General features: G+C 43.5%; 1 protein-coding gene across 1 annotated transcript in view; it reads left to right on the top strand.

The window, feature by feature from the left end:
• The first annotated feature begins 2,086 nt into the window (after nucleotides 1–2,086).
• Nucleotides 2,087–15,311, top strand: part of itgbl1 (integrin, beta-like 1) — a 41,640-nt gene continuing 28,415 nt past the window's right edge. The window contains exons 1-3 of the mRNA XM_034561961.1: nucleotides 2,087–2,298; nucleotides 7,436–7,638; nucleotides 14,254–14,400. Coding sequence (XP_034417852.1) covers nucleotides 2,207–2,298; nucleotides 7,436–7,638; nucleotides 14,254–14,400 — 442 coding nt within the window. The 5' untranslated portion in view covers nucleotides 2,087–2,206. The remainder of the gene's footprint in view (nucleotides 2,299–7,435; nucleotides 7,639–14,253; nucleotides 14,401–15,311) is intronic.

The raw sequence follows: 15,311 nt of genomic DNA, 5'->3' as shown, positions 1-15,311 counted from the left end.
TATATATATTTAAGCAATAAGGTACGAGAGGCAGGACTGTATCGTCAATAATGTCCTGTTCAAGGGTGTTGAACCCTCATGTCCCCTTCGTCTCTGATGATATTGCTTCCGACCACTCTTGCTCTCTTTGCCGGTGGCTCGGTGTTGAAGTGCCTTCTCCAGAAGGATATTATTATTATTATTATTATTATTAAGTTATTACTCCAACGCTGTCTTTCATTTAGATTTGGTGCCCAGTAGCTTTGAAGGGAACTTTTTTTCGTTGCGCAACATGTCATAGGTCTCAATGACTTTCTTATCTATGGTAGCATGACGTCCACCTGAAGTTCCTCTTCGGCTAACCACTCATCAAAATTCATTCCCCCAAAATATCAAAGTTCACACGAAACATGTTTGGTAACCTTCAAGCTTGAAATGACAAATAACGGCCGCACAAAATCTACCTGTTATTTTGAGTGCCCACTGATATGGAACTCTCAGATAAATGTAAACAGGTGTACAGGACTTTATGGCTCAATAAAGTACACCGTGTGTCTCACTCTCAACCAATCAGAATGCTTGATTTCATTTACCCGTATTATAAATATATATATACACGGGTAAACACACGTACCTGTATAGCAGTAAAACTGTATTGTATAAACATTTGTACAAAATGTTAATTATTTTTCTCTTTCTCCTAATTGCTGGCCCTTAATATCAAAAGGCATTCGTAAATAAAAAAACATTTATTTATGTTTTCATTAAATGCTGATTTTTTTGTTATGTCTGTGCTGTATTTTTTTTATTCTGTTGATTCTTCTCTACACACCACATCTGCATGTCCGTGCGTCCAGGGAGAGGGATCCCTCCCTGCCAAGTGAAACAAAGCCTGACTTCCTCCATGCATACCTTTTGATTGGAGCCCTCATAAATCATTGAGCTTAGTACGGCACTGTCAGGTCTACTCAAAGCAATATAGAGATCCTGTGGTATGAGAGGTGATGAAAGTTTCACTTCAGGCTACTGCGTGTAGCTGACCTAGCTGTTCATAGGCTCCCCCCCCCCCCCCCCCCCCCCTTGGCCTGGGCTTGTATCACACAGTTTGAATGCTGCCAGAGTACAGAATGTGCAGACCGTGGTCTGGAGGAAGCATTATATTAAAGGCAGGGGTTGCGTTAAAAACTGTGGTTGTATGAGGTGCATCGAAATGTGGATCTGGAGATACTTAATGTAGCGGTACCACTGAAGCGGATTTTAGTATTTTTCCAGGTGTTATCTGTCTGTCGGTCTGAATGTTGGTCTGTTTGTCTTCCTGTCTGTCTTTTCGCGATCATGATTTGTTTATCTCCCCTTTAAATCATCTGTTAAAACTGTTTTTGCCCACTAGTTAACAATGCACAGTACCAGTATGTGCAGGTGTCGGTGTAGTTGGGGACAATTGTCCCGATGATTTGAATGTTATACTAACTACACATATCTGATCAGCCTTGGCTGCCTCTGATAGGCAGACAGTCTTTTGAGACTTGCCGAAATGACTTTTCATGCATTCGGCGCGGCTTAAAATGGTAACTCTGTCAGATCGGATGCTGGACTATTTCTGCAGCATCGTTCGGGGCCAACTTGATCCTCCCTTTTTGAGTCGTCACAAGTGTCGCTTATAACATTAATAAATAATCTTTTCCACCCGAGTGTTCCAGTCAGTTGTGAACTATGACCGTGCACAATACGAGGACGCTGAACCCCCGGAGCAGCTGAATGGGATCCAGCCGTCATTCTGTTTACCATCCACACCTGTGCTTTTCTTATGCCGAAACGCCGACGTAGAAACGGCCTTTTACATCAAAAGGAAGTATAGAAGCGAAGCATTACAGAGAGAACATCTGGAAAAGAAAGGGGGGAGTGAAACAAAGCTTTTTAAAAAACAGTCTGCTTCTAATTACATCTCAAACTGGTGACTTAACTTCTTTTATTTTGGCAGTTTTCCCCCCACTCCTGCTCCTGCCCAGGCCTGTGTCTGAGAGTCACGACTAATCAAAGGCACTTGTATGGAGAGAACTGTTGGCCTCTGAAGGGATTGAGCCAGTTCAGGGCCAGCTTGCTGCTCTTTCGCTCCTTCTCTTTCCCCCTCTCTCACTCTCTCTTCCTGTCCCGTCCGTTTAAGGCGAGAACGATTGGGGAAATTCCTTCGAGCTACTTTTGCTTCAGGTTTCTCTGGGATTTAAACATGCACACTGGGGTTTCGTTGCAGTTCATGTCGGTGCCGTTGTTTCTGATTCTGCTCTCTGCCGTGGAGGACACTTTGTCACAATCGGTGAGGTGAGTTTCCGCGCAGCTTTGTTGTGGTTTCTTTTTTTTGGTGTGTTTATTTTGGGGTAGCATAGAGAGCGAGAAGGAAGAGGGAGGTGCAGAGTGTTACATTTGGAGAGTGCAATGTGGGTAAGTTTAGGAGTTCCTGTAAATTTTGTTTGCACTTCTTTATGCGGTTTTGCTTGCCAATAACTCAGCATGCCAAGTCACGGGAGGGAAACTCTGCGTATGGATAGCACTTTCTTTATCAACTTAAATTCATTTATTTTCATTCAGACACTTCAGCTTATCGCAGCTTTCGTGGCCGTTGAGTTTGGTGCAAGAATATTCAGAGACATCTTGTCTGCAGCGAGGGTTTTTGTGTCTTAAACTCTTTTATTGAGCAGTAATTTGGAGGCAAACACTACATTAAAATAAGGAGGAAAAGCCATAATAATGTAATGAAAATATTACGTTTAATTGGAATCAGTGTATAGAATGACATGAAGTCAGACATGAACTTCACTGACAAACGGGTCACATGACTGTCATACCCATACTAAAACGAGTTTATCTCTGCTACCCTCAAGGGTGATAATTATAATAAAGGCAACACTTGTCCGATTTGATATATATGATATTGTCCGATTTGATATATATGATATAGATATCAGTTTATATGTTACCGGTTAAGAGTAAATGAAGATTGCACACAACCAAATAAATTAAATAAAGCACTTTCAGGAGGATTATCTCTTTGGAATGATGCAGCTGCAGGTTTGAACCTCTACTAAATCATTGCACAATATGTGAACAGTCTCGCTGCAAAGTTTTACTTTGATAAAGAGAAGCAGAAACAAATTAGAGATGTTTTAGTACAGACATTCAGACGAATCTGCAAATCGTGCGTTTTGGATTTGTCATGTGTCATTTAAATTTTCTCATGTACCACGCTATATATTTCACTTGTATATCACTAATGGTGTTCAGTACATCCAAATACAGAAGTAACATATACTAAATAAACCAAAATAGTGCTCTGTGCACTCAAATCATCATGCACATATTCGTATTTTTCCATTACGTGACCAATAACTTCGAGCCACGGAATCGCCTATATCAACCTAATGCTTCTTGGGTATTTAACATAATCTCTTATAGTTCTAGTTCAAGGTTTATAACTATTCTTGAACCAATTGCAGGTATTTTCTCAATTTGCAGTTGGGGCATGCACTGGCCTGTCCAGAGCCAGCCATGTGAAAATAGTTTGCTTCATCTTCCTGCAATGTTTCTGTTTCTGTTTCTTTAAGAATGCTGCTTTTTGACCATCCTGATTCCGTTCCTCTCATGCAGTCGTAGAACCAGCATTTAATACTATATGTCTCGTCTTTGTGTTGTATATTTTTCACCCTTTTCACCCCTTCCGTTTCTACCTTTCACAATAAAAGCCCAAAGCATATATGCTGCATCAATGCTTACCAGGGGGAACATACATTCACTCAGAGCATTGTGCTGAGAGGCAAGTCAACAAAATAGCTTGCAATGTGTATTTATCGCAAAGAATGTTTGTTGGTATTTATTATGGATGGATCCCCAGCATGCTGCTGATTGGGCACGTTTTAATTGCGCAACCTTAATGGCGTGATTAACGGAGCAGAGAAAAATGACCAACGTTTCAGAAAGTGTTTCTTTCATTTTGTCACTGTGTAGTCCTACAGTGTTCCCTCGATAGTGAGTAGGGAGTCATCGTGAAGGATACAACCTGGGTGACTGGCAGGCTCACAACAGGCCTCTCCACTGCCTCGCCCTCTGTAGGAAGTATTTTGAGACCCGTCTTGCTTAAACAAAAGTGCCGGATAGAAAAAAAAGGTTGACGTGCACAGATCGAGTTTGCGATGTTGTGATGCAACCATTATTTCTCCGGTGGCTACTTCAATTTGCCAATTAGTTAGTTGAAACAGGTGCTAAAACTTGGCGCAGGATGGAGCAGCGTAAAAATAGTCCAAGGCAGAGACAGTGTCCAAAATAGTCTGATTTGGATTGAATATCTCATTTGAGTGTCTGTATTAAAAATGTAACATGTCCTCAACACTGCAATGAAAAAAAAGAGTGTCCCTGGCATGGTCATTACTTTCTACCAACAATCCCACAATACAATGCTGTTGTAGATGAGAAAATTTATATTGGGCGACTCAACACAGTGATGACGCAAAATAAACTTCTAAGTGACCGCTGAAAGTCATCATGGGAGGAGACTCATCCTGATGAAAAAATGCATTCAAAAATCAGTCGGCTGCACAGTTGGGGAACGTGATCAAGCCCAAAAAGGTCTTCCGGGGGTGAAACCTGTGTGAAATAAAAGTTGTATAACCTCTCCATGACACAAGGAACACCCACATTCTTTACTTTATTTCAATGGGAGGGTCAGGAACACCTGATCTGTTTGAAATGTGTCTACTGTTCCCAAACTGGACAGTTTTGGGAGGGCAGGATTTGAAAAAGAATGTCAGACAGCATCCAAATGAAACAAATCTCACACGGAGATCCCGTGGAGTAAAAGCGAAGCACATGCAACAGCTGCCAGAGCCTAATGAATGGTGAAGCTGTTTCTGTCTTATTAGATTTGTTTGATTTCAATTACTCACTGTGTGTTGCCTTAGTCTTGGAGAAAACTGAGTTAGTTCCCTCATGACTCAAAGTCTTTGCAGTCAGTCAAAAAAAAGTGCCGTAGTACATTTTTGGAAGTTATGTCGTAAAATCACGAGTATAACGAATGAGCAAATAAATCAGGTGAGGATGGGTGATCGATGGGTGAAACAAACACAGGACTTTCACCCGGGAGACGGGGGTTCATGTCCTGTGGCAAACCAAAAGCAAACGTTGACTATGGGCTTGTTACAAAACGTTGTTGTACTTGTTAAGTAACATGCTGTTGCTATGATTTTTCTACAATTTAACAATTGTTGCACACCGTAAAGCCCGGGGCAGTGTTTCTGCAAATGTGATGCAATGCTGATATGAAACATATTCATGAGCCTTATTAATTAACTTATTAATTCAGACTTTTCTCAGCTTTTTGCTTCTTCATTCAAGTTGGAGGCATAAGAGGGAAACCGATGAAAATTTTATACAAAGTTTTCTCTAAGAATTCAAGGTAACACACACATAACATACAAATCATATTGTGGGTGAAGAATTTCTTTATTTCTTCACATTCTGTTTTCGTGTATGTGGGCTTCCAAGGCATTTGTTATTTTCTTTACGTAGACGCAAACAGGCTGACTGTGCTCTGACGACTTACATATTTTCCCAATATTCTTCATCTCGGGCTTATGACATTGCGGTTGAAATACCAACAAATTGAAAGGAAGTTAAAAAAATATTTCATGTTACACTCAAGTTATGATACAAGTGACAAAAAATGAAACAATGAAAACAATGAATCTGGTTTCACAGAGGTTCACAAGTTCCCATCAAGAGGTGACACCTGAGGCAGGGAGGACAGCATGGGAGGACCCCCCCACCCCTCAGGTGCAATCCATTCACCCAAATGGTAGGATGGCCCAATCCCAATGTCCCCCTAGAGCCTTAGGCACAATCCCAATGTCCCCCTAGAGCCTTAGGTCCAATCCCAATGTCCCCCTAGAGCCTTAGGTCCAATCCCAATGTCCCCCTAGAGCCTTAGGCCCAATCCCAATGTCCCCTTAGAGCCTTAGGCCCAATCCCAATGTCCCCCTAGAGCCTTAGGTCCAATCCCAATGTCCCCTTAGAGCCTTAGGCCCAATCCCAATGTCCCCCCTAGAGCCTTAGGCCCAATCCCAATGTCCCCCTCGAGCTTTAGGCACAATCCCAATGTCCCCCCTAGAGCCTTAGGCCCAATCCCAATGTCCCCCTCGAGCTTTAGGCACAATCCCAATGTCCCCCCTAGAGCCTTAGGCCCAATCCCAATGTCGCCCCTAGAGCCTTAGGCCCAATCCCAATGTCCCCCCTAGAGCCTTAGGCCCAATCCCAATGTCCCCCCTAAAGCTTTAGGCCCAATCCCAATGTCGCCCCTAGAGCCTTAGGCACAATCCCAATGTCCCCCCTAGAGCCTTAGGCCCAATCCCAATGTCCCCCCTAGAGCCTTAGGCCCAATCCCAATGTCCCCCCTAGAGCCTTAGGCCCAATCCCAATGTCCCCCTAGAGCCTTAGGCCCAATCCCAATATCCCTGTAAAGTAGATCCCATGCAGACGCGAATGGTGCGAAGCGAAAAATTCGCCCGACGCTGAGTTGCGAAAGCCAATCAGTGTTGAGACGCTCCGCCCCCTGGCTGCTGCTGCTCTAGTAGCGCTGAGACAGAGTCGGTGAAATTCACCGAGCTGTTTGAGCCTACGGGTGATGTTATGAACCCAAACTCGAGGGCGTTAGATGTTCCGACGTTTGTGAGATGTCCACAACAAGTATAAAGCAGAACTAGTGGTTATTTCTTCCATGATGGATGGTGGAAATGATAACTGTCACAGAGATAAGCCACGCCCCCTCTAAGGCGCGAATGAAGCGAATAAACCACAACTTGTCGGGCGAGTAAACTCACGCGAGTAAAGTGTGAACGCAGCATTAGGCCCAATCCCAATGTCCCCACTAAAACCTTGAACTCAGATTTCATGTGTTTGTATGGATCATAAACTTTTTTTTGGGCCTCGGTAAACCTGGGCAAATACGAATCGCCACACTCACAGACTTTGATGCGCATTCCAACAGTCCGTGCGGGTTTAGGGCTGTCCCACTGTCAAATCATTGAGTCTCCAGGGACTCTTTCGCAGACATTTTGAGCCCTTTATAAACACTTTCCGTCAATCCACATTTCTGCAGACTTTGCCTGAGGGAATTACCCACAATTCATAGCAATGTGACATTCAGCACGGGGTTACCAGTGGAAACCGGAGATGTAAGAAGAAAAAAAAGGTAAACAAAGAGGACGGCACATGGGTGTTGAACCTGGCAAATGATATTAAAACAAAAACATTAGGGATTAAAGACGGTAAATTAAAGAGACGTGTGCAAAGGTGTTTTCGCTCAGATGTGGTGCTTCGTACTTAAAACGGACACAGATGGCGGCACACTTGACCCTTGACCTCCATCGTTTTCAAAGCTGGATAACAACTGAACTTGTCTCTTTTTCCCCAGCCAGGTGGGTGGTGTGTGTAAGCTGTCCACAGAGTCGTCTCTGCGCCGCTGCCGCACACCCGATGGCAAGGTCTGCAGCGGGAGGGGCAAGTGTGACTGCGGCATCTGCACCTGCTCGGCCACGGCGCCGGGGAAGTTCTACGGCCCGCGCTGCGAGTGCCACGACTGGGTCTGCGCCACGCACAATGGGAAAACGTGCAACGGTGGGTACGGCGATGCATCGACACGTGAGCCCACCTGCTGGCTTTTGGGCGTTAAAGCGAGGAGGCAAACACCGTTTTTATAGTCACATATTGTCTGATGCAAGTTTGACATCCCAGGCTCCGTGGTAAGGTGGTGTGATGGCACACGGCGCCACGTGTTTTAGTGCTTAGGTGTGGTTGTCAGTGATGGGTCAGTAATGGATGCAGCAGAGCTCGGCCCTATACTGCAGACAGCTGAATGAAGCACCCTTCTTTAAGGGTTTGTAAATATAGTGACAAACTACCCTCTCTCCAGCAAAGAAACTATGGGCCTAAAAATTATATATATACCGTATATATATATATATTTTTTAATATCTGCATTATTCTACAATAAAAATATGGAAAACATAGATAATAAATGTAAATGATGCATTCTAGCACAATATATAACAACTGTGCAAAAGATAATGCCACGATTAGGTGTGTGAAAAATGCAAGAATATAAATAAATATGAATATTGGTTTATAAGCACAGTATAAATGAATGCAGCGATATCTCCTGAGTAAATCAGAGTATTGCACAGTGCAGACTCGCATATTGCAACAACAGGATATTACCAGAGAAGTAATTAGGAACTTGGTTGGCCAGTTTTATTACTTTACTTTACATAGTGCACGTCAACACATAGGGCACACATTAGAGAAGTGAAATTAATGCAGTGGGACGGCACATTCCTGCAGTAAATCTTACCCCCATGAAGGTCACACTGATCTGTTTTGTCAAAAATAGGTTAGGTTGAATCAACTGTATGGTCATTTTTTAGAGGCAGCGGTCCAAGGTGCCCTTTTGATGAGGCTGTTTTAATCAATATCTTTTATATTAATCATGAATCAAAGGACCACAGGTAATGTGAAAGGGGGTAGCTCGTGGTGACAAACGCTCAGATAATTATCATCTGACCCTGCGCTTCCCTCCCCTCTGCAGAGCGGAGTGAGCAAAAATGAGTTGATGTCATTTTAAAAATCATTTGAGACAGCCGTTAAAGGTCCTTTGGGGGGCTGTGGTTTGTTCCATAGGTTTGGATTTAGTCAACAAACAAGCCTGAAAAAACACCCGTCAGTACAATCTAACACCACCACAAATGACACACATTGAAATCAGCAAAAAAAACTGAACGTTGTAACCACCACAAGGCTAGGATTCATTGCAGGGCAGTTATATGAGATATTTAAGCTCAAATTAATGGCAAGTGATGTAGAGTGTAAACATGTGTAACCTCCTTATCAGAGGAGATATCTCCCCCCCCCCTCTATGTTGGCCTGAGGAAAAGGAAACCTCGTCCTTCTGTTCCGCTGTCCTCTGTGGTCACTGGGCTGGAGAGCGTCAGGGGTCAAATGGAGATGCGGGTGCACCCAGAACAGGAGGTGTGTGTGTGTGTGTGTGTGTGTGTGTGTGTGTGTGTGTGTGTGTGTGTGAGTGTGAGTGTGCGCATGGGGGAGAGAGATTTATTTGGGCAGACAAGTTGGCCGCCGTTAAGGAGCTCATTATGGTTAAGTCTGGAGCGAGGAGGCCTCATGATGGGGTCTCACTCACTGGGGGACGCAGACTGAGAATGGAACCTCTACGCATCAGGAGAGGGATGGGTCTTCACACCCGGACACACACACACACACACACACACACACACACACACACACACACACACACATTACTACATTACCAACAGTGGACTGTCTTGCAACTCTTACCAAGTGTGGACTTCTTTTTCTGGTCATTTTGGAAAATACAATAATGCAATAGAACATTTAGTTTCAAAGCCGTTTCCCAGAATATTGCTGCAAAGGTGCAGAAAAGAAATTGGACTTGAAAAAAAAAGAGGACGTCTACAAAAAAGATTTTCCATGTGCACGTAGGGCCCAGCAATTATATTCAAAGTATATTGAGAAGAATACACACATCCCGACCCCCACCTCAGTTGCTCAATGGCCCATGCAGCATGCATGCGGTCTGAGATCGGCAGCCAATTTCTATACCTGCGACTCCCTTATCTCTGCCTCTCACAACTGCCCACTGATCAGATCCAATAGATTTATTTTCTTCTCCTTATAGGGATAAACTGTGTGTGTGTGTGTGTGTGTGTGTTTTCTTTCATTTCCATTCCTTTGGTTTTCCTGCCATTGAGATGTTCAATTATAAGGCTAATTCAGTCAAGCTGAGGACATTTTAATTTAGGTCTAATAGCAATGGAAACATAGATTTGCTCGGGGTAAATTACTGTCACATCCTGTTCCTTTTTGTGGGGAGTCTTTCCTTTTCTGTTGTGTGGGTTTTCCATGGGTGCAGTCAACAGGCATCCAAGTCAAGTGAACTGGAAGCTCGACATTTATAAACTCTGCGTGCATACGGATGAACAAAAGTTAGCCGCCTAGGGTGCTCTTTAGCAATGCATGCTGGAACGGAGGCGTTATATATAGTTCCTATAATGAAATGTCCTCACTCTGGTTAGAGGAGAATGAATAGCTGTCCTATGTAACAGGATTATGTTCCTGTTACATATGCATCGCATTCCCCACCCCACCATTACAGATACAGACGCACTCCACAGGTCCTTTGTTTGGTTCTTTTTGTTCAATTGTGAGTACCATGGTATGCTTTTTTAGATCCATTGGCAGAAAGAAAATCCCTGTACTATCGAACAATATACGTACCGTGGATTGTTCCATGAAAATACATAAATTCAATCACAAAGACCTGTTATGGGCACAAAATAAGGAGGAACAGTGGAGCTTTAGGGGAGTGGATGTCCTAGGATGCGCACAAAGCGGTGATGCTGTCACATTCTTTCCTCCCGCTGATGCGTCCCACATTGGAGCAGAGCGATGGGATGACGACCCGGACTAACATCTGCTCGCCAAATGTGCAACAAAAAAAACCAACATCTCGTCATTTCATTCTGCCGATTGTTTTTTGACCGTGTATCAATCTTCTTGTTCCGTATCCACGTGTATTTTTTTTTTGGCGGGGGGTGGGGGGGTGGGGGGGGTCTACGGTACAGTACATGAGAAACATAATCTTTGGTTATTTTCATAGATTTCTGTCGGAAAAATTCCCTGTTTTCAAAGACGAGGGTAAACGTGGCAATTCTCGCTTTCACAGCCCTCCCTCTTTTATTGGCCACATACAATATCTCTCTCTCTCTCTTGCTCTCTCTCTCTCTCTCTCTCTGTGGTTTTTTTCTTATACCCAGAGACACAGTGGGTGGCCCGGGGCGCTGCGGCGGGCCAACATTGTCCCGATGAAGGAACACCGCATTATCAACTTGTTAGTAATTACTGTTGCAACAATTGAATAGCATTAGACTATTATATCAAGGCTGACGTGAGCAACCCAGTCACCAGAAACAATGTTGGCATTGGAAGTTTCTGCAAACAACATGTGCTTCATATCGCGCTTGCAGAGGCAATGCCCCCCTGGTGAACGGCGTGCAACGGCTACTTGGTTGAGGTTCGATTCCGCCTCAGAAGGCTACGATGCCATTATGCAACGATTATCCATTCAGGTCGATGCATCAAAATGTTATATACATGATTTTTTTCCTATCACTATCTGCTATTTTTTTTTTTAACTCTGCATATTTCTAATGATTTATAATAAAAAAACAAAAGTTTCATTCCATATTAGTAACAAATAGAAGGGATGTTACATTTCCCAGCGCTGCAAAGAGAACCAACCAGGAAAATGAATCCAATTGGGCCTGTAGCAACAACCTTGGAGTAGAAACACAGAATTCAACATGTTCTGAGTCATCTGACATAACAAGCTGCCCGTTTCTCCCCTGACGACTGAGCTGCATGGAGCGATCCCCTTTGAGTTCAATCTTCATCGGAACATTACCACTCTTTCATTTGGATTGTTCCCTATTACCGAGCCAGAGTTGATACAGCAACACCGACTGTACCGGCACATGTTGTTGGATCAAACAGAACAGCCTGTAACGTTACCGCAAGCGCCCGGTCTCAAAGGGGCAGTTCAAATGGGAAGGCATGAGAGCGAAAAACCCTTCCCCCCCCCCGCCCCCTTGATGGATGGCTGTTTTTAAGGGTTCTTTAAGAACATATTCTAGCCTCTCTCTCTCTCAGGCTCCGGCTTTTCAGAACATCTGCTCTTTTCCTGGCTCGGCCCCCAGCCTCCTGCCTCCACCTGCCAAAGAAGATCCCACCCAAGGGGGTTTTATATCAGCAGTGCATAAGAAGTCAGCTTGTCCAAATCCAACTCCTCCACATGCACTCTCCATCAGCACTACATTAGCTTAAGATGTTGCTTCCAATATGCACACATTATAGACAGATGTGAGACTAATCATGGGAGAACAACTCACTAATGGCAGTCTGTCCAAAATTACTAAACGGTTTAATAGCTACTTATTTCTGTTGATTTCCAAAAGAGAGCGGAGGAAACAAAGAACTGGGACTCAAAGAGGAATGCAGTCCTCAAGCGACTACAGCCCATTAAATTGTTCATCTCTGGTTTGATTTTTCATTTTTTTTGCGAGTGCACATTTTGCTGCGCTTTCACTTGGATATTCGGAGCTTTACTGGGCAGTGCGGTGAGTCAGCTAATGATTCCAGCGTGGGCTGCTGGGAGAAAAAAGCCACTCAAGTCCATCCAAGTCTACTGGTAAAAGGCCATTTTTGATTGGGGACTAATTTAAACTTCCAAAGACCTCTCGCTGTAGGAACAAGTGTTTCTCCATTGCTGTTATCAAGCCCAGGGGAAGGTTGGAGAAAAAAAAAGGTTGTTTTTTGTATTTCAAAGGCATGATGATGTCACCCAAGTGACAAATGAAGCTGGAAAATTGGTTGAAACCCCCGGAAAGATGAGAAGCAGGAGTTGAGAACGACTTATTACCAGGGACAGGTGTCTCCTGGATCTTTCCCCACAGAACACGAGCTGACGTGCCACCGTCTCACTCTCCGCCACCCACAGGGAGAGAGGAGAGCAAGGAGGGGTAATTACTCACTGAAATGAGTATCATGCTATGAAGAATATGATCTAAGCAAAGTGAGTGTAGGGTGGGTGGGAGGGGGGAGGGGGGTCATTTCAAGAGGCAATATGTAACGTGTGTCTGGCATTATTGCGGGGGGGGGGGGGGGGGGGGGGGGGGAAGGTAAACCGTCGACAGACAGCCTCCTTCCCACGCACACAGACATTCGCCCCGGCTGACAAAGAGTCCGTTTAATGTGTCAGAGTGATTGTTAAGTGGAGATTAATGGGGGCCAGTAGGTGGCAGGGACACCTGAATCTCCATCCGTACAATTAAATGATGAATCCAAAAAGAAGAACAAAATAATTGGTTTTGTTGGTTCTGTTTTGGCATTTACATCTTTCCTGTGTTTTTGTAGGCCAACCCCCGGGAAGTCCACTGGGAGTTTGTGTCCATTTTATTTTGGATTATTGCAGTAAAATAAACGTTGTGGCAAACAAACACTTTTACTTTGACCCTTTTTCTGATTTTTGAAGCGTGAATGCAATCGACAGAAGTAAATGGCTAATGTGAGACTACTGACAAACTAAACATGAGCGTGAGTACACACAACGAGACGAAGAAGGCCGGCTGGTCGAAGTGATGATGTTTCATTTAACCACTTGCAAGCCACCACTTTTAAAAACATTTGAAAGCTTTTCTGATGTATTTTATATCGTAGCACATTGAAATCTCAATATTTCAATGAATCTTAGTAAAACCCATTCAAAAAAAAACATTGATTCGTTGAATTTGCAAAAATGCTGACTCATTTCCAGTTTTCTGTACTCATTCCTGCAGCTCTAGCATTCAGAGCCTGTGCTGAATGTGTGTTTAAAAATCAAACGTACAAAGCAATAACAATTGTTAATGTGCAACTGCTGTGATTTTTAGTAGATGTATTTTCAAGAATTATTGAAAAAAGAAGAACAAGAAATGCTAAAAGGGCTTTGATATGCCAAAGGTGTGACAGTCTCAAGATTATTCCTCACCAATATGTGGATACATTATAATAATATGGAGTTTGAACTATTACACAGCTAGAGGAGAGTAGTTGACACGGTAACAACTTGTACACAAGTGTGAGGGTCCATTAAAACCAGTTCATTTTCCTAAACATGATATATGGCCTCTGTGGTGCATAAGCGCACTTTCCATATTCTTCACCTTCTTCGCCTTGAACCCGCTCCCAAGTGTCCCCTGAGACATATCGATAATGAGAAGAGACGGGGGACTCGCCCGCTGCTAATGACTGATGGATGGCCCTTGAAAAAAAAGGACGTTTACACGATGAATGAGTCGGGAAAATTATGGAGTGTGACGTACGAGGCCCCCTCGCTCAGCTCTTATAATAAGTCGTCAACAGCCTCCCTTTGCATCACATGACTTCCCCCTCCTGGGAGGTATTACTTACAATGTGCACATCTATATATATATATATATATAAATTAAAACAATAAAACAGAGAGTACAATGGATCTGTTCCAATAGTCGAGGGGGTCCTAACTATCTTTCTCCTGGCGTGCAGCTGTTTCGTAGAGCGCTTTGTCGATGGGAACGCTTCTCAGCGCTGATGAACGGCGTGGGGTGCGTTGTGCTTTCCCTTTAGACCGCGGATACTGCGACTGTGGGACGTGCGAGTGTGACGAAGGCTGGTTCGGAGAGGCCTGCCAGTTCCAGGAGGAGTGTGACCTACCCGGCAAGAAGAGCAAAGAGCTATGCAAAAACCCACAGGGGGTGGTGTGCTCCAACAGAGGTGCTGCGACCAGACACACACACACACACACACACACACACACACACACACACACACGTATATCCATAATAAGAGTCTTAGTGATGCACAGTAGGAAGAAAAAGTACAAACAAGTATTGACACAAATTTGCAACAAACAAACGGACCTAATCAACACAAAATATAGACACAACAATCACATGCGTCTTTTTGTAGTTAGTTATTTAATAACTACAAATCAAATTTACAAAGGTAAAACTCATGATTTGTTAGATGATGTTTTACACATTTTCTAACAAACCACAAGGTCTCCAATTAATAATAATTTAAAAAAAGCCATGAGCCACAACTTTTATTTCACTTGAAAGTGTATTTCTTTCAGTTAAAAGCAGGCAATTTGATTTATTCCCTCAGTAAACATTGTAAACATGAGTTTATGGTCTCAACCTCTAGTTTCAAGTCTGTTTTAATACAGCATGATGTTCATTTAGTAATCTATGGTCCATTTAGAGTCAAATAGACCATAATATGTTTTAGGGCGGGCTTACTGTGATTGACAGGTTGCTACCAGAGTCGTATACAGCTACGTCACTTCTCCGCATTCCCAATATGGTCACTTCCATTTATCAGTTGCGAGAAAAACAAACATGACGGCCGTATTCCAAAATGGCGACCCCGAACTCGAGGCCTCAGAACCTCAGTCCACAAACCAATGGGCGACGCCACGACGACTACGTCCACGTCTTATATACAGTGTGTGGTTAAGAGAGACACTTTTCAACTCTTTGCTCTCAAACATATCAAACAATCTCTCTTTCCCTAACACAGGTGCACTGATTCGCTCATGCAATAGAAAGACATGACGTTAGTCAATAACAGTGTGTTCAATTTGGCCAACTCACAAGCCGGGGCATGTTGGACGCACACAGTTG

This window comes from Cyclopterus lumpus, chromosome 21 (genome assembly GCF_009769545.1).
Source record: "Cyclopterus lumpus isolate fCycLum1 chromosome 21, fCycLum1.pri, whole genome shotgun sequence".
Lineage (NCBI taxonomy): Eukaryota > Metazoa > Chordata > Actinopteri > Perciformes > Cyclopteridae > Cyclopterus > Cyclopterus lumpus.
Note: the sequence above shows the minus strand (reverse complement) of the source record. Positions and strands in the feature narration are given on the sequence as shown.